The following is a 26,523-nucleotide window of genomic DNA, read 5'->3' as shown; positions in this document are numbered from 1 at the left end:
GCCCATACTGGGGCTTGAATTCAGGGCCTGTGCTTTCACTTGGCTTTTTCACTCAAGGCTGACATTCTACCCCTTTGGCCTCAGCTCCACTTTGGAGTTTTGATGTGTAATTGGAGATAAGAACCTATCTGATTTGTCTGCTCAGTCTGGCTTTGAATTAAAATCTTCAGAATTCAGCCTCCCAAGTAGCTAAGATGACAAACAGCAGCCACTGGTTCCTGGCACACCCAACCTACTTTATTTTTATTTTATTTTATTTATTTTTGTTGGTTGTGGGGCCTGAACTCTGGGCGCTGTCCCTCAGCTCTTCAGCTCAAGGCTAGCACTTGAGCCACAGCACCACTTCCAGCTTTTTCTGCTTATGTGGTGCTGAGGAATCAAACCCAGGGCCTCATGCATGCAAGGCAAGCACTCTACCACTGAGCCACCTTCCCAGCCCTCCAACCTTCTTATTTTCTTATTTTTCCAGTTCTTTTCTCTGTGTGGCCTTGCACATACTTCTTCAAGGTCAACCAGAATCCTTTTCCTGCTTTATCTGCTCCTTGAATGAGGGCTTGCCTTTGCAGGAGAGGAACTCCTTGCAGGGTGTAGTATCAACTCTTGTATTTAGTTACCAAGAAAGGCCACCGCCTATTAGGCCAAAGATGGGGACAGAAGGACATGATGAAGAGCAATGTCAGTAACTTCAAGAGATTTCAGTAGCACAAACAAAATACTGGACTGTTGAATAGAGAATTAAGTCTGCTATGAGATTAGCAGAGGCCTGTAAACTGGGCACTCCTGGCTCACACCTGTAATCCAACTTACTCAGGAGGCTCAGATCTAAAGATTAAGATTCGAAGCTAGTCCAAGAAGGAAAATCTGTGAGATTCTTTATCTCCAATAAACTAGCAAAAAAAAAAAAAAAAAGTCTGACGCAGAGCTGTGGCTCAGTGCATGATATACAAGCCCTCTCCACTAAGCCACATTCCCAGCCCAATATTATTTTTTTGCACTTATTCAGGCACCCAGCTCCTGTAATCTTAGTAACATTAAAAATAATTGGGAGCTGGGTATTGATGACTCACGCCTGTAATCCTAGCTACTCAGGAGGCTGAGATCTGAGGACCAAGGTTCAAAGCCAGCCTGGGCAAGAAAGTTTTTTTTTTTTTGGGGGGGGGGGTCCAGTAATGGGCCTGAACTCTGGGCCTGGGTGCTGTCCCTCAGCTCTTCAGCTCAAGGCTAGCGCTCTACCACTTGAGCCACAGTGCCACTTCCGGCTTTTTTCTTTTTGCTTATGTGGTGCTGAGGAATCGAACCCAGGGTCTCATGCATGTAAGGCAAGCACTCTACCACTGAGCCACCTTTCCAGCCCCGTCAAGAAAGTTTTTGTGAGACTCTTGTCTTCAACAAGCTACCAGAAGGGCTGGGAAGGTGGCTCAGTGGTAGAGTGCTTGCCTTGCATGCCAGAGGCCCTGGGTTCGATTCCTCAGCACCACATAAGCAAAAAGAAAAAAGCCGGAAGTGGCGCTGTGGCTCAAGTGGTAGAGCGCTAGCCTTGAGCTGAAGAGCTGAGGGACAGCGCCCAGGTCCAGAGTTCAGGCCCCATGACCAGACCCCCCCCCCAAAAAAAAAAAAAAAAAACAAAAAAAACAAGCCACCAGAAAACCAGAAGTGACGCTGTAGCTCAAGAGGTAGAGCACTAGCCTTGAGCTGAAGAGCCGGGGACAACGCCCAGGCCGACTTCAAGCCCCACAAACAACAAAAAAAGAGAAAGAAATTAAGAAAGAGAGAGAGAGAGGAAGAAAGAAAGGAGGGAAGGAAGGAAGGGAAAAGAAAAAAAATAAATCAGTGCTGGGAATGTGGCTTAGTGGTAGACTGCTTGCCTAGCATACATGAAACTCTGGGTTCAATTCCTCAGTACCACATACACAGAAAAAGCCAGAAGTGGTACTGTGGCTCAAGTGGTAGAGTGCTAGCTTTAAGCAAAAGCAGCTCAGGGACAGGGCCCAGACCCTGAGTTCAAGCCCCAGGACTGGCAAAAATAAATAAAAATTGTAGTATTGGGGTTTGAATTTAGGACTTTGTGTTTGAAAACAAATCTTAATCTAGTCATAAGGCAAAAAAAAAAAAAAAAGAAAGAAAAAAAAAGAAAAGAAAGAAAGGGGCTGGGAAGGTGGCTCAGTGGTAGAGCGTTTGCCTTGCATGCATGAGGCCCTGGGTTCGATTCCTCAGCACCACATAAGCAAAAAGAAAAAAGCCAGAAGAGGCGCTGTGGCTCAAGTGGCAGAGCCCTAGCCTTGAGCTGAAGAGCTGAGGACAGCACCCAGGCGAGTTCAGGCCCCACGACCAGACCCCCCAAAAAAAAGAAAAGAAAAGAAAGAAAGAGAAAGCATTTGAACCATATCACCACTTCTGATTTTCTGGTGGTTGATTCAAGATAAGTCTCACAGACTTTCTTGCCCAGGCTGGCTTTGAACCGCCGTGTTCAGATTTCAGCCTCATGAGTAGCTAGGATTACAGGCATGAACTATATCAGCACCCAACTAACAAATTATTTTTTTAAACGGGTCTGAAATTTATTCTAAGGCATGGAAAACATTCTTCTATTTACTATTTACTTTTCTGAAATAGTTGGGATGATAGCCAGTTTTTATTGGTTAAGTTCTCACTTTTTTTTTTTTTTTTTGCACAGGCTGGTCTGAGCTCCAGTTCTTTTTTGTTTGTTTGTCAGTTGTGGCACCTGAATTCTGGGCCTGGCCGCTGTCCCTCACCTCTTCAGCTCAAGGCTCTCGCTCTACCACTTGAGCCACAGCCCCACTTCCACCTTCCAAACTGGATACAATGAGCTTCAGTTCTAATCTATTCCTTCCAAACTGGCTACAATTACAAATTTGAACCCATAGATAGGTAGACAGTAAGTTAGATATATAGCTATAGATGGATATAGTATAATTAGATAAATAAACACATAAATACACAAAACAGATACCACACCCAGTTCAAGGAAAAAAATGTAATTGTAGAAAAAGACACAACTTAAGTAAATAAATCAGGCAACAAACTAAATAGGTATAATATGATTCAATCTTTATTTTTTGACACAAAGAAAAAACTAGAAAATGTTAAGTGTCCTAGATGTCACTGAACATTGTCAATTGTCTGTCCTTCCTTCCTTTCTCTCTCTCTCTTTCCTTCTTTCTTTCTTTCTTCCTTTCTTTCTCTTTCTTGTCCTGGGGCTTGAACTCAGGGCCTGGGCACTGTACCTGAGCTTCTTTTAGCTCAAGGCTAGCACTCCACCACTTGAGCCACAGCATCATCTGGCTTTTTCTGTTTATGTGGTACTGAGGAATCAAACCAAGGGCTTCATGCATGCTAGGCAAGCACTCTACCACTAAGCTACATGCCCAGCCCACAGTCAGTTTCCAGATAAAATTATGTTATTAAGTGAAGGGATGACATTGTCCAAAAAGAACTGTACTCATTACCTGACTTATGAAACACTAACCCCTCTGCAGAACACCTTAATAATAACAACAAAATTATATTTTAAAAGATAATCCCAGCCTAACGCTGGTGGCTCACATCTGTAATCGTAGCTACTCTGGAGGCTGAGACCTGAGGATCACAGTTGATAGGCAGCCCAGGCAGGAAAAGTCCATGATACTCTTACCTCCAATTAACCATCAGGAAACCGGAAATGGTAGTGTTAGACTTGAGGGGGAAAGCTAATGGACAACACCCAGACCCTGAGTTCAAGGCCCGCAACCTACATAATAATAATAATAATAATAAATCCCAAATGGCTGTCTGGCTATCCCAATGATACAAATTTATCGGATAAAAGCACAACACTGCCAATTACATTTTTCTTTTCTTTTTTTTTGGCCAGTCCTGGGGCTTGGACTCAAGGCCTGAGCGCAGTGGCTGAGCCTCCCTGTGCTCAAGGATAGTTGGGACAGGACAAGGCCCAGGCTCCCCGCGGAGGTGCGGGGGGTTTAAACCCCCTGTTTAACCGCTCTCCCCTTGGTGGGGCGTCCGGAGTCCGCCCCGGTCCCTCCTCTGGGCCCGGGGTCGAAGGTAGCGCTCCCCCCCGGTAGCCAGGGCTCCCGCGTGTCCGACTCTCCAGGGGTCACGGCCCAGCCCCTGGGCGGGGCGAGGGGCGTCACCGGCCACCGCCTCGGATTCGGTGCCCCACGCCCCGGCTCCCCGGCCTGGGCCCCGGACGCCCTCGGTTCGCCGGCCGAGTCCCAGGTCCCGCCCCCGAGGTCCGAAGCCCCTCCTCCTGAGCCATGGTGTCCGCCCCGGGGGCCCCGGGGCCTGGCCGGGACGCCGGAGACCAGGCGCCGGCGAAACCCGCGCCCACCGCGTCGCCATCGCCGGAGACGTCGGGGTCGCAGCCGAGAATCGCGAGGCCCGGGACCCGCAGGTCGTCGCTGCCACGCCCGGCTCGATCGGGCGGGATGGCGGCCACCGCGTGGCTCCAGGCCGGTCTGGCCCGGGTGCTCTTCTACCCGACGCTGCTCTACACGGTGTTCCGCGGGAACGTGCGGGGCCCGGCGCACCGCGAGTGGTACCACCGCATCGATGCCACCGTGCTGCTGGGCGCGCTGCCGCTGCGGGGCCTGACGCGCCGGGTGAGCTCGGAGACCCGGCCTCGCCGGAAGCGGGGCGGGGAGTAGGGGAGGTGGGGGGGAGGGGAGAGAGGAGGGGTTCCCCGACACCTCGGGGTCTCCGCGGGGGCGCCCCGGCTCAGCTCTTCCTCTTCGCCCGGGCAGCTGGTACAGGACGAGAACGTGGGCGGGGTGATCACCATGAACGAGAAGTATGAGACCAGGTTCCTGTGCAACTCCTCCAAGGTGAGCACCCCACCTGCCCATCGAGCTCCCCCTGGTCTTGGGGAGCTGGAGAAGTTTAGGAGAACTGCAGAGGGACCGGTGTCTCAGGCTTGTTTGCCTCCTCTGGTGTTAGGGTCTCATCGTCAATGCTTAGATGTCTGCAGATGGAAATGAAAGGCCTTTTAAATTTTCATAAGACAGATTAGGTGCAGTGGCCTCTCTGTAGGTCCCAACGACTCTTAAAGCTGAGGTTGGGCCTAGGGAACACAGGGGGACTGGGAAAGGGGTTGGGGGGAGGTGGGTCGTTGATAAAGTTTGTTTACTCTTTTCTGTGCAAAGATCAGGAACTAAAATTGAAAGGCAACTTCTGCTTGCATTCATTCAACACTGAGCACCAAGAATAGTTCAGGCCCTGTATTAGGCATTCAAGATCAAAGCCCTGCCAATTCTAAGCGGGAAAGCACCACAGACAACACACTGTAAATACATCACTAATCTATTCACTGAAAGACTGGGTACCTGTGGCTCTCTCCTGTAATCTTAGCTGCTCAGGAGGCTGAGATTTGAGGATCTCAGTTAAAAGCCAGACAAGGCAACAAACTCTGTGAGACGCTATTGAACCACCCAAAAGCTGTAAGTAGAATTGTGGCTCAAATGGTAGAGTGCCAGCCTTGAGCAGAAAAATCTCAAGAACAGTGTCCAGGCCTTGCGTTCAAGCCATAGTAGGGGTGTGTGTGGTGGTGGGGCGGGGAGGAGAGGAGCTAACATTTCCTTGGATTTTTCTACACATTTTGTCATAAGACCTCAAAGATTAGTAGTCAAAATGATAAATGTATGCTAGTGTGGTGAGCAAGGAGGGGATCCAGAGATTCTGGGCATCTGCAGCAACTGCTTAATGTCTGCATGGGAGGCAGTGACATTTGTAAGATGGAGCAGTATCATCCACTAGCCTAGAGAAATCAAATCTCCAAGGCAATTGCTTCACACATTTGAATATGGCTAAGAATCATCTGTCAGCCTTGCTAAAATAGCACAGTCCTACACACAGCCCCCAGAGATTCTGACTCAGGAACTTCAGGGCAAGGCTCAGGAATTTGAGTATTGAACAACTCTTCAGGTGTTTCTGGTAAACTGCAGGCTGCAAAGCTCTGCTTCCAGTTTGTTAATTTTATGATGGGGATTAAATACACCATTCAGAGTCATAAAGTCTCTAGTGACAATTAAAAAGAATAGCAAGTCCAGTGCTAGTGGCTTACACCTCAATCCTAGCTGAGGCTGAGATCTGAGGATCATGGTTCAAAGATAGCCCAGGCAGGAGAAACTGTGAGACTCATCTCCAACCAACCATCAGAACTAACCAAAAGTGACACTGTAGCTCAAAGTGGGAGAGAGTTAGCCTTGAGCAAACAGCTCAGAGACAAGCACCCAGGCCCTGAGTTCAAGCCCTGTGACTGACCGAAAAAAAAAAAAAAGAATAGACACTCTTCAACTGCACCATATCTGGTCTTTTTTCTTAATATAATTTTATTATTATTATTAAGTTATTGTACAGAGGGGTTACACTTATCTAAATCTTAGAGAAAAAATGAAATTACTCAGTTTGGCTGAAGTCTTGTTTCTCCTATTTCTTTTTCTTCTTTTTTTTTTTTTGTTGGTCATGGGGCTTGAAATCTAGGCCTGGGCACTGTCCCTCAGCTCTTCAGCTCAAGGCTAGCTCTCTACCACTTGTGCCACAATGCCACTTCCGGTTTTCTGAGTGGTTTATTGGAGATAAGAGTCTCATGGACTTAACACCTGGGCTGGTTTTGAACTGTGATCTTCAGATCTCAGCCTCCTAAGTAGCTAGGATTATAGGTGTGACCCACAGGCCCTAGCTATTTCTTTTAAGAAGTAATATTACATGAGGCTGGGAAGGTGGCTCAGTGGTACAGCACTTGCCTTGCATGCATGAGGCCCTGGGTTCGATTCCTCAGCACCACATAAAGCAAAAAGAAAAAAGCCGGAAGTGGTGCTGTGGCTCAAGTGGTAGAGCCTTGAGCTGAAAAGCTGAGGGGCAGCACCTAGGCCCAGAGTTCAGGCCCCATGACCGGACCCCCCCCCCAAAAAAAAAAGAAGTAATATTACACAAACATATGTAGTTTTAGCTTTCAAATAACCTTTAAAAAAAAATAAGGTTCGGGGCTGGGATGGTGGCTGAGTGGTAGAGCGCTTGCCTTGCATGCCTGAGGCCCTGGGTTTGATTCCTCAGCACCACATAAGCAAAAAGAAAAAAAAAGCCGGAAGTGGCGCTGTGGCTCAAGTGGTAGAGTGTTAGCCTTGAGCTGAAGAGCTTAGGGACAGCGCCCAGGCCCAGAGTTCAGGCCCCACGACCGGACCAAAAAAAAAAAACAAAAAAAACAGGAAAAATAATTGTGTACTTAGTAATCCTCAACAATACAGCTAGATCACTGCATAGGTCCCAAAATTAAGCAAAAAAAAAAACAAAACATTTCCTGTCTTTTTTTTTTTTTTTTTCTTTTGTCGGTCATGGGGCCTGAACTCTGGGCCTGGGCACTGTCCCTCAGCTCTTCAGCTCAAGGCTAGCACTCTACCACTTGAGCCACAGCACCACTTCCGGCTTTTTCTTTTTGTTTATGTGGTGCTGAGGAATTGAACCCAGGACCTCATGCATGCAAGGCAAGCACTCTACCACTGAGCCACCTTCCCAGTGGTGTTAAGAATCAAATCCAGGGCTTCAGTCATGTCAGTGGTGTTAAGAATCAAATCCAGGGCTTCAGTCATGTCAGTGGTGTTAAGAATCAAATCCAGGGCTTCAGTCATGTCAGGCAAGCACTGTACCACTAAGCTCTAACTCACACAGCTTTTGCAACTGAACATTATAGAGCTAATGTGTTTTTCTTCTGATGCTGGTACTGGGGCTTGAACTTGGAGCCTGGGTGCTGTCACTGAGCTTTTTTTTTTTCTTTAATCAAGACTGGTACTCTACCACCTGAGCCACAGCTCCACTTCCTGCTTTTTGGTGTTTAATTGGCAGATAGGACTGGTTTAGAACCTTGATGTTCAGATCTCAGCTTCCTGTGTTGTTAGGATTACAGGCATAAGCCTCCAGCACCTAGCCCACACTAATGTCTTGCAGCTGAAGATTCTGGGATTTGAAGAACACTTTCCAGGCTAACTGTGCAGCACAGAGGCCAACTTCATGCCTAGCATAAGGCAAGGCCACACAAAGAACACTTTAAGCCTTGTGCATGACTCTAATTCAGTAGCATATGTGTTTGAGGAAAGATCAGCCATGTAGGCCAGATGTTTTAAAGTCAAATTTGTACAAAAGTTCCTTTTTAGAAAATAGGAAATAGCAAATTAACATCGGAGGAAATCCTGAACCTTCCTTGTTGCTTTCCTGATCCTGGGGAGCCCCCTTTCACACCATCCCTATTAAGATGCTTTTATTCTCTTTTTTATACTGGTGAACCTGGCTCTAGGAGTGGAAGAAAGTAGGAGTTGAGCGGCTGCGGCTCAGCACAATCGACATGACTGGGGTGCCCACACTGGCCAACCTCCATAGAGGAGTCCAGTTTGTTCTCAAATACCAAAAGCTGGGCAAGAGTGTCTACGTGCATTGTAAGGCTGGGCGTTCCAGAAGTGCCACCATGGTGGCAGCGTATCTGATTCAGGTAAAGCCTATCTGGTATCAGGAGAGATGTCTCTGGATTGACCTCATTTATAGAGTTCCAGAACTTTTAATAAGCATGATGTACTGGCCCATTACTCCACTCTAGGCTGCATGGCGGTGGTGTGTCGGGCAAAGCACCCAAGCTACCCTCTGGCTCTGCCACCTGCCTGTTAGGAGAGACAAATGCAGCTTCTCCTCTCTGCTGCTGTTTCCTTAACCTAAATCTGTCATGAAGTATAAATGAGAAAGTACTTCAAGTGTTTCAAAAAAAAAATGCAGTCAACTGTATGAAAGGCTAGAAACGCTTGTTGCAAAAACCTCAGAAAATCTAGTACTATAGACAACAGTGCTAATCACATCCAGCCTTGTAGAACTCAAGTATTTTTATTTCCGTGTAAATTCTGGACATGAGTTTTTAGAAAAGGGAATCCAAACTAAACTTTGCCTATCTGTTTGTTGACTGGCAAGTGGGATGTTTTAAAAATATTTAGAAGCAAATTCCTTGTAGTCCTTTATCACTCCATTGTCTTGCTCCTCCCAACTTAGTTTTTGTTACTAGTCTGCTCTCTAAGAGTGTTTCTAAGTCATGTGGATAATTTAAGCCCTAAAGAGATGGGGAACTATTTGCTGCCAAGGGTCATTTCAGTATTTATAGTATCATTTTCAGGCCATATGAAATTATCAATACAGATATAATCTTGGTCAGATGATAAGAAACATACAAAAAATATACACTTATGTACCAAATGAGTTTTTGTACGTTTTTTATTGTAAAAATACTGTATAGAGGGGAATACTTTACAGAGGAGTTACGGTTACATGGGCAAGGTACATGAGTACATTTCCTAACAAGCATTGTTGCCTCTTCCTTTGTTTTTTCTCTCTCATCCCTTCCCTCCTTCCCTCCCACCTCCACAACTACTCCCCATCCCACCTACTAAATGATTTTGTGAGCCTTATGACCTGTAGGCTTTACATTTCCCACCCCTAAAAAGGAAGAGTGATCATCAGCTTAGCCTATTACTGTGGACTAGTATGTGACTGAACAATATGAAAGTTTTCATTGTAAGAAACTGCCAGAAATAGTCTCAGGAGTATATTTTGGGCCAAGTGAGAATTGAACCAGCAAGCTAGAAATTTGTACTATTGAGGTCCTATTGAATTCTAAACTACTGAGCACTGTAGAATATAAAGATAACTCTGCTAGACGGGCGCTGGTGGCTCATGCCAGTAATCCTAGCTACTTGAGAGGCTGAGATCTGAGAATTGCGGTTCAAAGCCAGCCTGGTCAGGAAAGACTGTTATCTTCAATTAACCACCAGAAAACTGGAAGTGGTGCTGTGGCTCAAGTGGTAGACCGCTCACCTTGAGCTGAAATGCTGAGGGCCAGCACCCAGGCCCAGAGTTCAAGCCCTACCTCCACCACCAAGATAACTCTGATAGTTAAACTTAAAAAGCTCTTTTCTAGCTGTGCAATGAGTCACAAATATCTACTATATACTCATCCCTAGAAAATATTTTATTTTTTGAGGGGAAGGTCTGGGAGGAACTGTATAGCCCAGGCTGGTCCTCAAGTTCATGATCTCACCTCAGCCTCCTCTTAGTATTGTTGTTATAGTTATAGCACTACATCTAGCTTCTAGAAATTTATTTTTGGAGGGTGCAGGGGATTGAGCCCAAGACCTGTGTATTCCTAAGTATGTACTTCATGACTGAGCTAAACTCTAATCCCTCCTAGTTTTTTTTTTTAATTAGTATACATTAATTTTGCAAAGGTGTTTCATTAAAAAAATGTGTGTGTGTGTGTGTGTGTGTGTGTGTGTGTGTGTGTGTGTGTGTGTGTGTGTGTGTGTGTGTGTGTGTGTGTGTGTGTGTGTGTGTGTGTGTGTGTGTGTGTGTGTGTGTGTGTGTGTGTGTGTGTGTGCATGCTGGTTCTGGGGCTTAATTAAACTCAGGGCCTGGGCTCTGTCCCTGAGCTTCTTTTGCTCAAGGCTCATGCTTTACCACTCGAACCACAGCTCCACTTCTGCCTTTTTTTAGTGTCTAACTGGGGATGCAAGTCTCATGGACTTTCCTGCCTAGGCTGGCTTGGACCACAATTCTCAGATCTCAGCCTCCTGAGTAGCACATACCTGGATTTTTATTTGGAAGACTTTCTGGGGCTTGAACTCAGGGCCTAGGTGTTGTGCCTTAGCTTCTTTGCTCAAGGCTAGCTGTCCACCATGAGCTGCAGTTCTTTTTCTGGTGCTTGAGGATATGAGTCTCATGGACTTTCTTGCCCAATCTGGCTTTGAACTGCATTTGTCAGATCTGAGCCTCCGTAGTAGTTAGGATTACAGATATGAGCCATTGGTGGTTGGCTGGACTGTTTGTACTCATTTTCACATACTTGCTAAGCAAGTACTCTTATCATTGAGCCACCCTTCCAGCCCTGACTTTTTGCTTTTTTTTTTTTTGTGGTGGTGGTGGGGTCAGTTATGGGGCTTGAACTTGGGACCTATGTGCTGTCCCTAAGATCTCTTTCTCAAGGCTAGTGCTCTACCACTTTGAGCCACAGTACCAATTCCAGTTTTCTGGTGGCTAATTGGAAATGTCTTAGGACTTTCCTGCCCAGGCTGGTTTTGAACCACAATCCTCAGATCTCAGATCTCCTGTGTAGCTAGGATTACAGGCGTGAGCCACCAGTGGCTGGCTGCTCTCTATTTTCAGTAGGATCTTCATTCCTGCCTAGGCATGAGGCCTCCCTGTAGCTAGGATAAGAGGTGCTCACATTCAGCTCTTCATTGAGAAGGGGTCTGATTAACTTTTTTCCGTTTGTTTTGTGTGTGTGAGTACCAATATTAGGGCTTGAACTCAGAGCCTGGATGCTGTCCCTTAGCTTTTCACTCAAGGCCATAAACTACTGCTTGGGCTAGCCTTATGCTGCCACTATCTCGGCTTCCTAAGTAGCTAGGATTACAGGCCTGAATCTCCAACACCAGCTTTTTTATTTTTTTTTTTTTGGGTGGGGTCCAGTTGTGGGGCCTGAACTCTGGGCCTGGGCACTGTCCCTCAGCTCTTCAGTTCAAGGCTGGTGCTCGACCACTTGAGCCACAAGCACCAGTTCTGGCTTTTTCTGCTTATGGAATCGAACCCAGGGCCTCAAGCATGCAAGGCAAGCGCTGTACCACTGAGCCACCTTCCCAGTCCCCCCCTTTCTTTTTTGTCAGTTGTGGGGCTTGAACTCTGGGCCTAGGCGTTGTCCCTCAGCTGTTCAGCTCAAGGCGAGCGCTCTACCACTTGAGCCATAGCGCCACTTCCAGTTTTCTAGTGGTTTTTATTGGAGATAAGTCTCATGACTTATTTCCGGGCTGGCTTTGAACCATGATCCTCAGATTTCAGCCTCCTGAGTATCTAGGATTACAGATGTGAGCCGTTGGCACCCTGCCTTTTTTTTTAGAAATGAAATTGTGAAGCCGGGCGCCGTGGCTCACTCCTGTAATCCTAGCTACTTAGGAGTCTGAGATCTGAGGATCATGGTTCAAAGCCAGCCCGGGCAGGAAAGACCATGAGACTCCTATCTCCAATAAACCACCAGAAAACTGGAAGTGGCTCTGTAGCTCAAGTGGTAGAGCGCTAGCCTTGAGCTGAACAGCTGAGGGACAGCGCTCAGGCCCAGAGTTCAAGCCCCATGACTGACAGAAGAAAAAGAAAAAAAAGAAATGAAATTGTGAGCCAGACACCAGTGTCTCATGCCTGTAATCCTAGCTTGGAACTCAGGAGGCTGAGATCTAAGGATTGTGGTTCAAAGCCAACCAGGAAGGAATAGTCTGTGAGAGGTGTTTTTTTCCCCCTGCTGTTGGTTGCGGGGCTTCAACTCAGCAAATGGGTGCTGAGCAAAAAAGCTCCCTGAGCTTTACCACTTTGAGCCACAGCTCCACTTCTGGTGTTCTGGTGGTTAACTGGAGACAAGTCTCATGGATTTTCCTGTCCAGGCTGGCTTTAAGCCATGATCCACAGATCTCAGCTTCCCAAGTAGCTGGACTACAGGTGTAAGCCACCAGGGTCTTTTCTCTAACCACAAAAAAGCCAAAAGTGGATTTGTGGCTCAAGTGGTAGAGTGTTAGCCTTGAACAAAAAAAGCTCAGGTACAGTGCCCAGACCCTGAGTTCAAGCCCCAGGGCTGGCACATACAAAAACAAAAAACAAAAAGCTCAGAGACAGTACCCAGGCCCCGAGTTCAAGCCCCACAAAAGTTATAACATTGTGAATCTTTCAACACCTGCTTAAAAGTCAAGGGCACCCTGATGCCCTCTCCTTTCTTGGCTGATTTCGTGACTTTGTATTTCAGATGCACAACTGGAGCCCAGAAGAGGCTATAGGAGCCATCACCAAGATCCGGTCACACATCTACATCAGACCTGGCCAGTTGGAAGTTCTTAAAAAGTTCCACAAGGAGATTTCTGCAAGGGCAATACAAAATAACACTAGTCACAGATCTAACACATCAAAAACTCAAGATGTCCCTGCTTGATACAGAATAAATTTTATAGTATTGATGGAGTTTAAGCCAAACTTGATGTAACAGAAATATGCTTAGTAATGGGTAATTTTCTTTTGTCATTTCATTTTCCTGAGGAAAAGATTTGTGTCTGAATCTAATTTTCCTCAATAGGTTAAAGAAATACTAATCTCAGGGCTGGCAAAGTGGCTCAGTGGTAGAGTGCTTGCCTTACATACATGAGGCCCTGGGTTCGATTCCTCAGCACCACATAAGCAAAAAGAAAAGAGCTAGAAGTGGCGCTGTGACTCAAGTGGTAGAGCGCTAGCCTTGAGCTGATGGACAGCACCCAGGCCCAGAGTTCAGGCCCCATGACCAGACCCAAAAAAAGAAAAAAAGAAATACTAATCTCAACAAGAATCCTCTGTGTACTTAATGATATTTAGCACCATAACTCAGACATTTAATACTAGAAAAAGAAAGAAATACCCAGCTCTGGCTGTTTGCCCCTTACATCTAGGAGTGTCCCTCAATGGCAAAATTCTTGCCTAGCACATGTGAGTTCTTGAGTGTGATCTGTAGTACTACAGAAAAGATAGTGGAGTCCCAATCTCATTGACTTTGGGGGTTCCCCTCCCACTCTTGGAGATCAGAATGCAAATCATGTGTGGATATAGGGAGGCCTGCTGATTTAGGAATGCATGGGTTGCACGGGTCTATAATTAGTTCTCCTTAGAAAGCCATCTCTTCAGCTGGGCACTGGTGGCTCATGCCTGTAATCCTAGCTACTCCGGGGACTGAGATCTGAGACTCGCAGTTCAAAGCCAGCCTAGGCAAGAAGTCCATAAGACTCTTATCGATTAACCTCTTAAAACCAGAAGTGGTGCTATGGCTCAAGTGTAGAGTGGTACCCTTGAGCTGAAGAGCTCAGGGGCAGCACCCAGGCCCAGAGTTCAAGTCCCATGACCAAGGGGAAAAAAAAAAAAAGCTATCCCTTCAAGATTTAATAAAGACAAACACACATCTCTTCAAAAACTTTTATTTGTATGAACAGTTTCTAGCTCCTGATTTAGCCTAGAGCTTTTAAAAGACCAGAGTTTTGAAAACATTTCTGCTATTAATCAGAAATAATTCTATTTCCTGGCTTATCTGTTGACGTAAGCCAAAAATAAAACCAAAATTACTTTTCCTGACAGACAGATGAAAAACAATGGAAAGAACGTCCTGAATTCTAGAGTTGAGTCTTGCTGGTGAAGAACACCTTCAGCTTAGTCCATTCTCCCAACCAAAGCCTGAAGGAAAACTCTAATACCTAATTGTGTATAACTGAACTAGTCACTTGGCTGGCTGTAGAAAAAAAGGAATGGGCATCTTTCTGCCCTGGGATTGGGCAACTCCTATTTAACATTGATCAGGTAAGGAGGGGAAGCTGTGCCTAAGGTCAGAGAAAAACTGGCTCTAAGCAATCTGTAGTGAGGCACGGGATCATGGGATGGCCACCTCGGTTCAAGCAGCCAGCTGAGGAGCAGCAGTCTACTAAGTCTCAAACAGAACATCCCTATGGGTTTAGGGCCAGGCTGGAAGTGCTGTTTTCTACTGTACGTCCAAACTAACACATTACTCTGAATTGAGGTTCAAGGGAGGTGCTGGAAAAGGGAAGGACAAAGGAATCAGCTGTTCTTTTCCATCACTGTCTCAGGCCAATACAAACTGCAAATTGGTAAGCAGCACCTTGATGCCTCTTGTGACAGTTATAGCTGAAGTGGCAGGGTCGAGCTTGTAGGTGTTGGCATCCCCCTTCTTATATCGGTCCCGGAAGACATAGATGCTCCCATTACAGCTGGCAATCTTCCAGAGGGATGGGGCAGAGCTCCAGGCCTCAGGAAGGCAAAGCCTGGTGAAGCTGTCTAGAAGGGGATTATAGCACACCAGGGAGTCCCCTTCAGCCACAATGAATACAAGATCTTTATGTACAGCTGCGTGCATGCGGCCTGCGAAGGGCAGCACGTAGGGCTTCACATGGCACTTGTCTGTTTCTGTGTCAAAACACTGGATTAGTCGGGAAGGTTTGGTAAAGAAGTCCAGGTCATTCTCCTCACCCCCTAGTAAGTAGATGATTCCATTGAGGTTAGCACCAGCGGCCCCAGACACAGCCACCTCTAGCTGGGTTGTCTCTGTCCATACATTATCACCTACCCGGTAATAAATGACTGCGTTGGAGAGAGTATCCTGCAATGTCTTGCCACCCAGGGAGTATATGGCATCTTTCCCAGGCACAGACACCAGGGTGTGCTGGAGCCGGTCTCGAGGCAAAGGTGCACACCACTCCCAGTCAACGGTGGCATTGTTGCACTTCCACATGCGCCGTGGGATGGACCCCCCCACCACATACAGGTCTCCTCCATGCTTGCAGGCTGCAGTGATCTGGTGGCACAAGCTGTTTTGGCCACTTACACTGATGGAGTCATCCTCTGCACAGTGTAAGGACACAGCCAATGAGTGGGTACGAGATGACTCTTTCCCGATAAGGTAAATGTGCACGTTCTCCCCAATTTCCTGTTGGCCAGATTAAAATGATAAATGCCATGTCAGCTCGTGGTGAAGGCTCAGCTCGGACATCTTGCTCTAACCACTCCCCTCCAGTTACTGTTTGTCATACTTGCTCTCTTCTAATCACCTAACTTTAGACATTTTATGCTGGGCAGAGCACATTTGTATTCATCCTTTCAATTTTATATTTTGATTTTTTACAATTTACTAAGCCACAATTCCCAGCCCCTAGATGGTGGTTTCTGGAGTCACAAACACAATCTTCTCTCCAGCTCAGCAACTTCAAGCCAGTTTATTCAGTAGGCACCAAAAAGGCCAGGCTAGAATGCATTGGTACTCCAATTTATAACAAATCTACCTTACCTTTAAACTAGTCCTAAGTGATTCTGCAAAAGCCTCTCTTTCTTCTTTATTAAAACTGATCCAGGCTTCTATTGCTTCTGTGGGGTTCTGGGAACATGGAACCCCATCTGTGAGAGCCAAAGAAAGGCACAGTCAGTGGCAATATGATCATCTGAAAGGGAAACTTAGGGAAAATGGCTTTAAAGATGTGAACCAGCTGGGCACCAGTGGCTCATGCCTGTAATCCTAGCTACTCAGGAGGCTGAGATCTGAGGATCTGGGTTCAAAGCCAGCCTGGGCAGGAAAGTCCATGAGACTCAACTCCAATAAACCACTGAGAAAACTGGAAGTGGCACTGTGGCTCAAGTGGTAGAGTGCAGCCTTGAGCTGAAGAGCTGAGGGGACAGTGTCCAGGCTGAGTTCAAGCCCCATGACTGATAAAAAAAAAAAAAAAACCACAAAAATAAACTCAAATAATATGGATAGCATGAAATGCTTCCACATGTTATGGAAGCAACCTACAAGGCTGCAGAACTTAACACTTTAAGTATGGCTACATCTCACTTGCAGGCTCACAATGTTACCTCACATCCCATCATTAAAAACATTTCATCTGTGGCAAACACCTGTAATCCTAGCTACTCAGAAGGCTGGGATCTGAGGATTGTGGTGCAAAGCCAGCCCAGGCAAGAAACCCCTGAGACTCTTATCTCCAGTTAACCACCAAAAAAAGCAGCCAGAAGTAAAGCTGTGGCTTGTGGTAAAATTCTAGCCTTTAGCAGAAAAGCTCAGGGACAGCATCCAGGCCCTGAGCTCAAGCCCCAGAACCAGCATCTAAAAAATAAAATCATTTGTTCATTCATTTATTTTAGTGGTTTAAGGTTCTGAAACTCAGGGCCTTGCACTTGGTAGGCAAGTGCTTTACCAATTGAGCTACACTCCCAGCTGGAAAAATAAAAAAGGATAATTTTGTCAACTTACTTAGATAACTAGTCATATAGACAAATGCAAAGTATAGGACAGATGAGCGCAATTAGGCATAGGACAGATTAGCTACCTTCTCTCAGTCTTTTGTGGCAATGTGAGGCATTTTCTTTTCTAGGTTGCTTCTTTAAGGAACTCTATCTCTGACAGCAGCTCTACATTCCTACTACAAATAGTAAAGTCTCAACAGAAACTTGAGGGCTTCTTTCTCCTGAACCATAACATCCACTGAACATTATACCCAAACATTTGGTATGTCCCCTTTTGAACTTACCCGAGATGATATCAGTGAGTAGATGGTGGGGCAAATGGAGAAATTCCTCTGTGCTCCGTAACTGGGCCAGGTGGGTCTTGGCACAGTGCTTGGCTGCAGTGTAGAGCTCAGGATCACTGTGCCTATCTGCCAACCACATCACCTGAAGGCAGTTTCCCACCTGCACTGTGCGGGCCAAAAACCGAGAACATTCCTCAAAGAGAGATGTCAGCTGATACATGTCTGACACCTCATAAATTTCCTGCAGCTCATCAGCACGAAGTTTCACAGTCCCATGGTAGATATAATCAACCAGGAGCTGGAAAACAGACTCACTGACATCCTGCAGTACAATCACTCGGTTGTGGGCCTCCTTCAGGTTAGAGGTGAACATGGACCGGAAGAAGCAGCTCTGAGCTGAGAGGACCAGCCTGTGGAGCTGAAACTCCCGGCCTTCCACTGAAATGGTGACATCAGCAAAGAGCTCCTCCTCTAGACACAGTTTCATGATGCCCTGAGCCACTCGCCCTGAGTGGGACCGATCTTTGAAAGTGTAGTTCACAAAGTAATTCTCATCCATGGATGCTCCAGGCTCCTCTGGTGATTCCATGGTAGCCAACTTCTCTCTCTTCCAGTTATCTGAAAAGCAATAACCACTCTAAGGAATTTGAGGAATCCACAGCTATAGTCTGTGAATACGGCTGGTGTTTAAATGTAAGAGCAAAGTGGGTCCAGACTGACCTTAGGCCTGGCCCTGCCATTGGTGTCCCTGACATTCTCTTTCACTCAGAGCTGCTTTCATTCTCCTGAAGTGGCAGATCTCCTCCAACGAAATCAATGAAGTTCTAACTGATGGTTTCCCCGAGAGAACACTAAATATTCCTTCCCATGATGTAACAAAAGACTTAAGATTTAGGTCAACATGTGTAAGCAAGGGCCTGGAGAAAGTCTATGGTTATTTATTTATTTGTTTTTTGGGTCCAGTCGTGGGGTCTGAACTCTGGGCCTGGGCGCTGCCCCCAGCTCTTCAGCTCAGGGCTAGCGCTCTACCACTTGAGCCACAGCGCCACTTCCGGCTTTTTCTTTTTGCTTATGTGGTGCTGGGGAATCGAACCCAGGGCCTCATGCATGCAAGGCAAGCGCTCTACCACTGAGCCACCTTCCCAGCTCGTCTATGGTCTTTTAAAAAGCCATTCTAACCAAATAACTTGGCATTAAAATAGTGAAGCTGGGAGTTAGACTGCACTAGGTTAGGGAAGCAAAACCTGACAGAAGAAAGACACCTTATAGGTTTCTTCCTCTCTCCACATGGAGTCCAGCACCTCCAATATGACGCCTAGGCTGGGTCAACCAACAACCTTACTTTTGCTCACTTCTGAGTTTCTGTCCCTACTTACCAGCTCGCCCAAATGATTTCCTGAAGGTCCATTCCAGAACTTGAGACAGAGCCCAACTGTCTCCAGCTCCAGGCACAAGGAGGACCATCGCCCTTCGGGTTGGAAGGGTGTCCCAGTCCATCTAGAGTCGCCAGGGAAACGGTCTCCAGGGAAACCGTTTTCTCCCCCACAAGCCCCTTGGCTCGCCCGCCCCACCAAGAGCTCAGCTGGCGGAGCGGGGGAGGGGGTGTGGAACCTAACAGCGCCGAATGCCCGTCCCTTTCCCCTCCTGGTCTCACCGGTTCGATTCCTCAACGTCTTCACCTTCTCTCCAGCTGCTGCTACCCCGAGCTTGGGCTACGTTCGCCTCACTGTACTCCCACCTGCTGGTCTTGCTTTCTCACCTGCGTTCCCTCCTCTCATCCCGGTGCCAGGAACCCGGAACCTCTGCTTCCGGCCCCCTCTCCGCCCGGAAGAACATACACTGCGCACTTCCGCTTCCGGTCCGTGTCCTTGGGGCTCCGCGTCCCGTCCCACCGGCTTTCCCTGCGCCGCCGGCCCTGCATCCGGGAAGCATGGCGGCCGCGGCGGCCGTGGTCTGGAGGCGCGGGCTGGCGGGGGCCGCAGCTGTGGCCAGGGGTGAGAGGCCGGCCTCTGGCGGAGGCCGGGGTCGGGGGTGGGGGGGGCGCGCCCCCGGGCCTCACCCCGCGCCCTCTAACTTGTCTCCCTGTGCAGGGGCTGGACGACCCTCGGCGCTGCTGCAGCGGGTGAGGCGGGAGAGCGCCGCGGCCGACGCGCGCCGTGAGTATGCGCGCCGCGCGCTTCCGACCGCCCGCAGGGCCTCCTTCGTCCCGTGTTTGTCCTTGTCCGGAATGCCCTTCCCCGGGTCTGGCCTTGGAGAGCTAGCCCACAGGCAGAATCGAGCCCTCTCTGCCCTAGATCTCTGTTCCGTTTGGGCCGTATTGTCCCCTCTCAGTTTTCATGACTCCCGTTTTTTCTGATTAAATGGTTAGCGCACTGAGCACAGGAAGCAGAACTCTGGGCCTCAGAGCTCAGGAATAGTAGTAATCCCCGTTAATTGCGTTCTGTGTGGCTGGTATCTCACGAAGCCTTGTAGCGAATAATCTTATTTGTTATGAGGTGGGTAGTAGTTTATTGCCTGTAGATCAGGAAACAATCCAGACAGTAAAACTGCCCAGCTACAGACCTTGAGAATGGCAGGTCTGCCGAGGGAAAGAACACTTAATCATTACTCCCCAGGCTGTGATGTGTGTGTACCCAGTGATTTAGGGTCACATGATCACTAGTGACTCTCTAATAGTTAATGTCGTTCTTCATGTCCATTGGAAGAGGGGAGGGGCTGTTATCCCGGGAAACCTAACAATTAACATCAGCAGATTGGACTATCGAAAGCCTGCCTTTTTACCCCTTCTGAGCTTTAATTTTTTTTGGGGGGGGTCCGGTTGTGGGGCCTGAACTCTGGGTCTGGGTGCTGTCCTTCAGCTCTTCAGCTCAAGGCTAGCTGAGCTTTAATTTTCTTAACATACACACAGTCAGACACATTGTGCGTTTTCAGGACCATAATCTGTGAGGGCTTTTCAGCCTGAAGTTCTTGGCTTGAGAACTCTGGGTCCCATCCTGATCTTAAAGAGATCCTAGTCTGCTAGAGAGTAGACTGTGCTGCCTTACAAGTATAAGAAATCTGAGAGAAGCAATGTGGGATAATTTTGAGAAAAGGCAGACCTCAGCTGCAGTAACAATAGCCTGTCTTCTTTTTTTTTGGGGGGGGGGTCCGGTCATAGGGCCTGAACTCTGGGCCTGGGCACTGTCCCCCAGCTCTTCAGCTCAAGGCTAGCGCTCTACCACTTGAGACACGGTGCCACTTCTGGCTTTTTTCTTTTTGATTATGTGGTGCTAAGGAATCAAACCCAGGGCCTCATGCATGCAAAGCAAGCGCTCTACCACTGAGCCACCTTCCCAGGCAATAGCCTGTGTTCTATGAAATGAGTTAACATTTTACCCACTTCCTAATCCTTAGAATAAGGACTTACCACCTGAACCATTCTTAAGATTCTGCAAGGAACCCTACTGAAATAACATCCTTTCAGCCCAAGAGAGACTAAAGACAGGGATGGTTGTTGCTTTTTTTTTTCTTTTTTTTTTGGTTGGTCATATGGCTTGAACTCTGGGCCTGGGTACTATCCCTCAGCTCTTCAGCTCAAGGCTAGCACTCTACCACTTGAGCCACAGCACCACTTCCAGTTTTCTGTTGGTTTACTGGAGATAAGAGTTTCACAGACTTTCCTGCCCAGGCTGGCTTTGAACCATGAGCCTCATTATCTCAGCCTCCAGAGTAGCTAGGATTACACGTGTGAGCCACCAGTGCCTGGCAGTTGCTACGGCCTTCTTTTTTTCTTCTTCTTCTTTTTTTCGGTCATGGGGCTTGAACTCTGGGCATGGGCGCTGTCCCTGTGCTCTTCAGCTCAAGGCGAGCACTCTACCGCTTGAGCCAGAGCACCACTTCCGGTTTTCTAGTGGTTTATTGGAGTGGTGTTTTGGTCAGTCATATGGCTTGAATTCTGGGCTTGGGCGCTACCCCTCAGCTCTTCAGCTCAAGGCTAGCACTCTACCACTTGAGCCACAGCACCACTTCCAGTTTTCTGTTGGTTTACTGGAGATAAGAGTTTCACAGACTTTCCTGCCCAGGCTGGCTTTGAACCATGAGCCTCATTATCTCAGCCTCCAGAGTAGCTAGGATTACACGAGTGAGCCACCAGTGCCTGGCAGTTGTTGCCTTCTTAAATATGCTTTTCCTTCCAGCCACTGTTAGACAACAGAATGATGTAATCCACAAGCAACTGTCAGCTTTTGGAGAATATGTGGCTGAAATCCTGCCCAAGTATGTTCAACAAGTTCAGGTAATGTTCTCTAGATTTGGGTAAAGAAAGAACTATGTCCTCAGGGCATATGGGAATGGGCAGTCTGTCTTGAAAGAAACCATAGGTTTCATCCCAAGCCCAAGCTTCTTTCTCTACCTTAAACTAAGTCTAGTTAAAGTTAGCTGCTCCCTAATGGCTTTGTCTTCCCTCTTCCCTGTCTATAGGTGACCTGCTTCAATGAGTTGGAGATCTGTATCCATCCTGATGGAATCATCCCAGTGTTGACTTTCCTCAGGGATCACACCAATGCACAGTTCAAATCCTTGTCTGACTTGACAGCAGTAGACATTCCAACTCGACAGAACCGTTTTGAGGTTAGCCAGATTTGAGGTGATTTGAGTAGTAAGACTAAGGAAGGGAATAGGACATTTTCAGGTAACAGCCATCTATGGGAACTGTAGCTTGCTTCCTTACAGTTTCAGTTTAGGTCAAACAGTAAAACATAGCAATTGAACCAGGGTTGTAGCATTTAGTAGACACTGAAGGTGAATATTGGGTCTGTTGTTAACTGACTGCATAACCTCAAACATTGTTTTGATTTTTTTTTCTTTTTTTTTGGTTGTGGGGCTTGAACTCAGGGCCTGGATGCTGTCCCTGAGCTCATTTTGCTCAAGGATAGCGCTCTACTACTTTGGGCCATTGGGCACTAAGTGTTCTGATTTTATAGTAGTTAATTGGAAAGAAGAGCCTCATAGACTTTTCTCCCACTGCTGGCTTTGACCCATGATCCTTGGATCTCAGATCAGCTTCTGAATAGCTAGGATTACTGGCCTGATTTTTTTTTTTTTTTTTTTTTTGCCAGTCCTGGGGCTTGAAATCAGGGCCTAGACACTGTTCCTGAACTTCTTTTGCTCAGGGCTAGTACTCTACCACTTGAACCACAGCACTACTTCTGGCTTTTTCTGTTTTTGTGGTACTGAAGAATTGAACCCAGGGCTTTATGTATGCTAGGCAAGTTCTCTACCACTAAGCCACATTCCCAGTCTCCCCCCCACCCCTTTTTTGAGATAGGATCTTGCTGTATTGTTAACCTGAAATTTGAACCATCTGGTTCCTCCAGCTCTTTCTGTTCTCCTTAGATTGTCTACAACCTGCTGTCTCTGCGCTTTAACTCACGGGTTCGTGTGAAGACCTATACAGATGAGCTGACACCCCTAGAATCCAGTGTCTCTGTGTATAAGGCATCCAATTGGTATGAGAGGGAGGTGAGTAACTGTACATGGTGGGCTCTGCCTCTGGGCCAGAGATGCCAGAACTGGTTTGAACCATAGTTAGAATCAGTATGGCCACTTATCTCTGTTGTTGGGTTTGCTGTCCTGGTTGCCTGAGAACATTGTGTTTGTAGATCTGGGACATGTTTGGAGTCTTCTTTGCTAACCATCCTGACCTAAGGAGGATCCTGACAGATTATGGCTTCGAGGGACATCCTTTTCGGAAAGACTTTCCTCTCTCTGGTTATGTTGAGGTAGGAGTCTGGAGACTGGTGTGGCATTCTTAGGGAGAGACTTGCAGGGAACCTGGGAAATCCTATCATAGTAGGAATAAGGTTGGTGGACTGTAATGGCTTAAGAACCTGGGCTATAACATTCAAGTTACTCAACTAGAACTCCATTTACTCAGGTGTATAGTGAGATCAACAGCACTAAATGAGTGCTGAGCATAAAATGATAGATGCATAAAGTTTGGTGTAGGGGCTGGGAAGGTGGCTCAGTGGTAGAGCCCTTGCCTTGCATGCATGAGGCCCTGGGTTTGATTCCTCAGCACCACATAAGCAAAAAGAAAAAAGCTGGAAGTGGCACCGTGGCTCAAGTGGTAGAGCGCTAGCCTTGAGCTGAAGAGCTGGGGGACAGTGCCCAGGCCCAGAGTTCAGGCCCTATGACCGGACCCCCCCCCAAACTAACTAACTAAATAAATAAATAAAGTTTGGTGTATTCATAATTATTGTAATGGTCACTTTAATGCACAAGGCTGACTTAAGGACACAATCTATCCCCAAGTCCTGAAAGCAGAGTGTTATTTTGTTCTGCTCCGGATATCTAGAATCCTAGATGTTCAACCCATAATAATTGTCATTAAAGCAAGACCGGTGATGGGATTACAAGCACCTTATAAAGAATTTCAGTGGCACTATACATATGAATTCGTGTGTGCGTGAGTGTGCTGGCATCAGGGCTTGAACTCAGGGCCTGGCATTGCCCCTTAGAATTGTTTTGCCTAAGGCTGGTGCTCTACTTCCAAATTTTTGCTGGTTCATTGGAGATAAGAGTCTCATGGATTTGTCTGCCTGGACTGACTCCAAACTAAGACCCCCGAATCTTAGCCTCCTGAGTAGGTAGGGTCATAGGTGTGAGGTACTGCACAGGCCAGTGAAACTTGCAGGTGGTGAAAATGTGTGGCACTCCAGCCCTGCTGCTTCAGTACCGAAACACTGTTCTGTGTACTTAGTGCTTTATATGGTCCTGTTTCCCTTAGAGCTACTTCTGGTTAAGGTGTCTTCCTTTCACCCAAACATCCCCCGCCTCTCATTCCCTACATGGCTTGTCTCTTCACTCAGTACCTGGTTATCCTTATCTTGTCCAGAGACCCTCCAGTAGCAAGAACAGCCATGCCAAATGTCCAGCTTCAGACTTTTTTTTGGGGGGGGGGATTAGGGAGCATTGGCCATTGGACCTATTAAAAGTGCTCAATCCAGGTACAGGTGGCTTATGCCTATAATCCTAGCTACTCAGGAGGCTGAGATCTGGAGGATTGTGGTTTAAAGACAGAGTAAGGGGGCTGGGAAGGTGGCTCAGTGGTAGAGTGCTTGCCTTGCATGCATAAAGCGCTGGGTTCGATTCCTCAGCACCACATAAGCAGAAAAAGCTGGAAGTGGTGCTGTGGCTCAAGTGGTAGAGCGCTAGCCTTGAGCTGAAGAGCTGAGGGACAGTGCCCAGGCCCAGAGTTCAGGCACCATGACTGGCAAAAAAAAAAAAAAGACAGAGTAGGCAGAAGTCATTGAGATTGTAACTCCATTTAACCAGCAAAAAAGCCAAACTGGAGGCATGACTCAAGTGGTAAAACACCAGCCTTGAGTGAAAAAGCCAAGCACGAGCACAGGGTCCTGAGTTCAAGCACCAATACTGGCACCAAAATAAAAGGTGGGGGAAGTTGTTTGAGACTTGACTCATGTGATAGAGTGCATGCCTGCCGAGGAGACTTGAGGCCCTGAGTTATTTGCCCATACCAGCAACAAAAACAGAAAGGATAGGGGATTCACTGATGGCCTTGGTAGCTACAAGCCTCCTTTTCCCTCTTGCAGTTACGCTATGATGATGAGGTAAAGCGGGTGGTGGCCGAGCCAGTGGAGTTGGCTCAAGAGTTCCGAAAATTTGACCTGAACAGCCCCTGGGAAGCCTTCCCTGCCTATCGTCAGCCCCCTGAGAGTCTCAAGCTTGAAGCTGGAGTCAAGAAACCTGAAGCCAAGTAGCTCCAGGGAAGACATGTGGATCTTAAAGAGTACACCTTATCTATGAGTGTCCTTGTAAATAAATTCCTATGTAAAACTCCTGTGTGTTTCTTCTAATGGGTACAAGTAACAGTGACTCAGGAGGAGGTAGGTGCAGACAGGTGTTTCCTGTTCTGGCAAAGACCTTGCCAAAGTACGGTCTGTTTTTTGTTTGGATTTTTTTTTTTTTTTTTTTTTTTTTTGTCGGTCGTGGGGGCTTGAACTCTGGGCCTGGGCGCTGTCCCTCAGCTCTTCAGCTCAAGGCTAGCGCTCTACCACTTGAGCTATAGCGCCACTTCTGGTTTTCTAGTGGTTTATTGGAGATAGGAGTCTCATGGTCTTTCCTGCCCGGGCTGGCTTTGAACCGCGATCCTCAGATCTCAGCCTCCTGAGTAGCTAGGATTACAGGCGTGAGCCACCAGCGCCCGGCTGGATTTTGTTTTTTTGTGGGGTTTTTTTTGGTCGGTCCCAGGGCTTGAACTCTGGGCTTGGGTGCTGCCCCTCAGCTCTTCAGCTCAAGGCAAGCTCTCTACTGCTTGAGCCACAGCACCACTTCCGGTTTTCAGGTGGTGTATTAGAGATAAGAGTCTCATGGACTTTTCCTTCCCGGGGCTGCCTTTGAACTGAGATCCTCAGATCTTAGTCTCCTGAGTAGCTAGGAGTACAGGCATGAGCCACCAGTGCCCGGCTCCAATGGTTTATTGAGATAAGAGTCTCACAGACTTTCCTGCCCGGTCTGGCTTTGAACCATGATCCTCAGATCTCAGCCTCCTGAGTAGCTAGGATTACAGGCATGAGCCACTGCTCATACGGTCTGTTTTAATGGAACTAAATGCAGCTGCAGATGACCTGTGGGCCAGAAGTATTTGAGAGGAATTCTGGAGCTGTGATTCTTAGGGACCCTAGGGTTCAGGATGGGGATAGCATGGCCTCTAATGAGAACTGGAGGATCTCCACTACTGATTGAGGAAGCCCCTTATCTCAACAGACTGACTGATGGCAGTTGGGTCCAGAAGCTTGGGTGGCACCAGTGCAACTCTCCCACCTGGACACTCACAAGAAAAATGAGCCAACACCAAGGCAGGAAGAATACATCACTCACAATGCCATACCATTTAGAAGTATGTGCACTACCTAAGTTTTGTCTTTTGAGAAAAACTATCCAACTATAAAAATTGCTTTGACAAAAAAAATATACATCACTCATTTTTGAGTCTTTAACCCTGTGTCCTCCCTATATCATGACTCGAGCTAAACTAGCTAAAGGGATAATCTTCCTAGTTTCTGGTCTGAGTCAAGAACATTAGCATACAACACTGAGGAACTGCCTATTTGTTTAGTTTCCAGGAGCTGTTGATACTCCCCACCCCAGCTGATCTGGCGGTTGTTCCTATGACTGAGTGCCTGAGGTGGGAGTGCTTCGCTCTGCCTTGTATGGGGCTATGCTTTGCAGCTGATGCTCTTGGCAGCTGAAGGGCTCCCTGGAGGCTGGGCTGGACGATGTCAGGGACTGGCCTCTGTAGCAGGATGTTTTGAGTATGAGGACAGGTAGTATTGTTCCCTATGGAAGGGCTGAACTAGAGCTGTTTGCTACCAAACACCCATTTTCTCATTAAATATCCCAC

General features: G+C 47.3%; 3 protein-coding genes across 5 annotated transcripts; 2 read left to right on the top strand and 1 right to left on the bottom strand.

Moving 5' to 3' along the window:
* The first annotated feature begins 4,149 nt into the window (after positions 1-4,149).
* Positions 4,150-13,032, top strand: Ptpmt1 (protein tyrosine phosphatase mitochondrial 1). Its single transcript, XM_070032339.1, has 4 exons — positions 4,150-4,616; positions 4,758-4,838; positions 8,300-8,491; positions 12,821-13,032. The coding sequence occupies exons 1-4, from the start codon at positions 4,272-4,274 to the stop codon at positions 13,001-13,003; spliced, it is 801 nt and encodes a 266-aa protein (XP_069888440.1). The 5' UTR covers positions 4,150-4,271; the 3' UTR covers positions 13,004-13,032.
* A 965-nt stretch (positions 13,033-13,997) lies between these two features.
* Kbtbd4 (kelch repeat and BTB domain containing 4) lies at positions 13,998-18,958 on the bottom strand. 3 transcript variants are annotated; one of them, XM_070032337.1, is made up of 4 exons: positions 18,880-18,958; positions 17,121-17,738; positions 15,884-15,990; positions 13,998-15,526 (listed from the first exon to the last, which is right to left on the bottom strand). In XM_070032337.1, exons 1-4 carry the CDS (start codon positions 18,896-18,898, stop codon positions 14,666-14,668), a joined length of 1,605 nt encoding a protein of 534 aa, XP_069888438.1. In that variant the 5' UTR covers positions 18,899-18,958; the 3' UTR covers positions 13,998-14,665. The 3 variants fall into 3 exon arrangements, with proteins under 3 accessions (XP_069888438.1, XP_069888439.1, XP_069888437.1); XM_070032338.1 differs by having other exon boundaries at positions 18,775-18,921; XM_070032336.1 differs by lacking the exon at positions 18,880-18,958 and adding an exon at positions 18,497-18,593.
* Positions 18,959-18,989: 31 nt separating this feature from the next.
* On the top strand, positions 18,990-24,956 carry Ndufs3 (NADH:ubiquinone oxidoreductase core subunit S3). The gene is made up of 7 exons (XM_070032340.1): positions 18,990-19,114; positions 19,211-19,276; positions 21,296-21,393; positions 21,579-21,728; positions 22,494-22,619; positions 22,760-22,879; positions 24,713-24,956. Exons 1-7 carry the CDS (start codon positions 19,051-19,053, stop codon positions 24,878-24,880), a joined length of 792 nt encoding a protein of 263 aa, XP_069888441.1. The 5' UTR covers positions 18,990-19,050; the 3' UTR covers positions 24,881-24,956.
* The last annotated feature ends 1,567 nt before the right edge of the window (positions 24,957-26,523 follow it).

This window comes from Dipodomys merriami, unplaced genomic scaffold (assembly GCF_024711535.1).
Source record: "Dipodomys merriami isolate MVZ:Mamm:240054 unplaced genomic scaffold, mDipMer1.0.p SCAF_21, whole genome shotgun sequence".
Taxonomy (NCBI): Eukaryota; Metazoa; Chordata; class Mammalia; order Rodentia; family Heteromyidae; genus Dipodomys; species Dipodomys merriami.
Note: the sequence above shows the minus strand (reverse complement) of the source record. Positions and strands in the feature narration are given on the sequence as shown.

What these genes read in the sequence shown, in the direction of transcription:
- Ptpmt1 (XM_070032339.1), top strand. Translation starts at nt 4,272, where the DNA reads ATGGTGTCCGCCCCGGGGGCCCCGGGGCCTGGCCGGGACGCCGGAGAC. An exon ending in TGCGGGGCCTGACGCGCCGG is followed by an intron (nt 4,617 to 4,757) that starts GTGAGCTCGGAG and finishes TCGCCCGGGCAG; the next exon opens with CTGGTACAGGACGAGAACGT. An exon ending in TCCTGTGCAACTCCTCCAAG is followed by an intron (nt 4,839 to 8,299) that starts GTGAGCACCCCA and finishes ACCTGGCTCTAG; the next exon opens with GAGTGGAAGAAAGTAGGAGT.
- Kbtbd4 (XM_070032336.1), bottom strand. Translation starts at nt 18,584, where the DNA reads ATGGTCCTCCTTGTGCCTGGAGCTGGAGACAGTTGGGCTCTGTCTCAA. An exon ending in ACTCACTGATATCATCTCGG is followed by an intron (nt 15,991 to 17,120) that starts GTAAGTTCAAAA and finishes TGGCTCTCACAG; the next exon opens with ATGGGGTTCCATGTTCCCAG. An exon ending in CACTTAGGACTAGTTTAAAG is followed by an intron (nt 15,527 to 15,883) that starts GTAAGGTAGATT and finishes TCTGGCCAACAG; the next exon opens with GAAATTGGGGAGAACGTGCA.
- Ndufs3 (XM_070032340.1), top strand. Translation starts at nt 19,051, where the DNA reads ATGGCGGCCGCGGCGGCCGTGGTCTGGAGGCGCGGGCTGGCGGGGGCC. An exon ending in AGTATGTTCAACAAGTTCAG is followed by an intron (nt 21,394 to 21,578) that starts GTAATGTTCTCT and finishes CCCTGTCTATAG; the next exon opens with GTGACCTGCTTCAATGAGTT. An exon ending in CCAATTGGTATGAGAGGGAG is followed by an intron (nt 22,620 to 22,759) that starts GTGAGTAACTGT and finishes TTGTGTTTGTAG; the next exon opens with ATCTGGGACATGTTTGGAGT.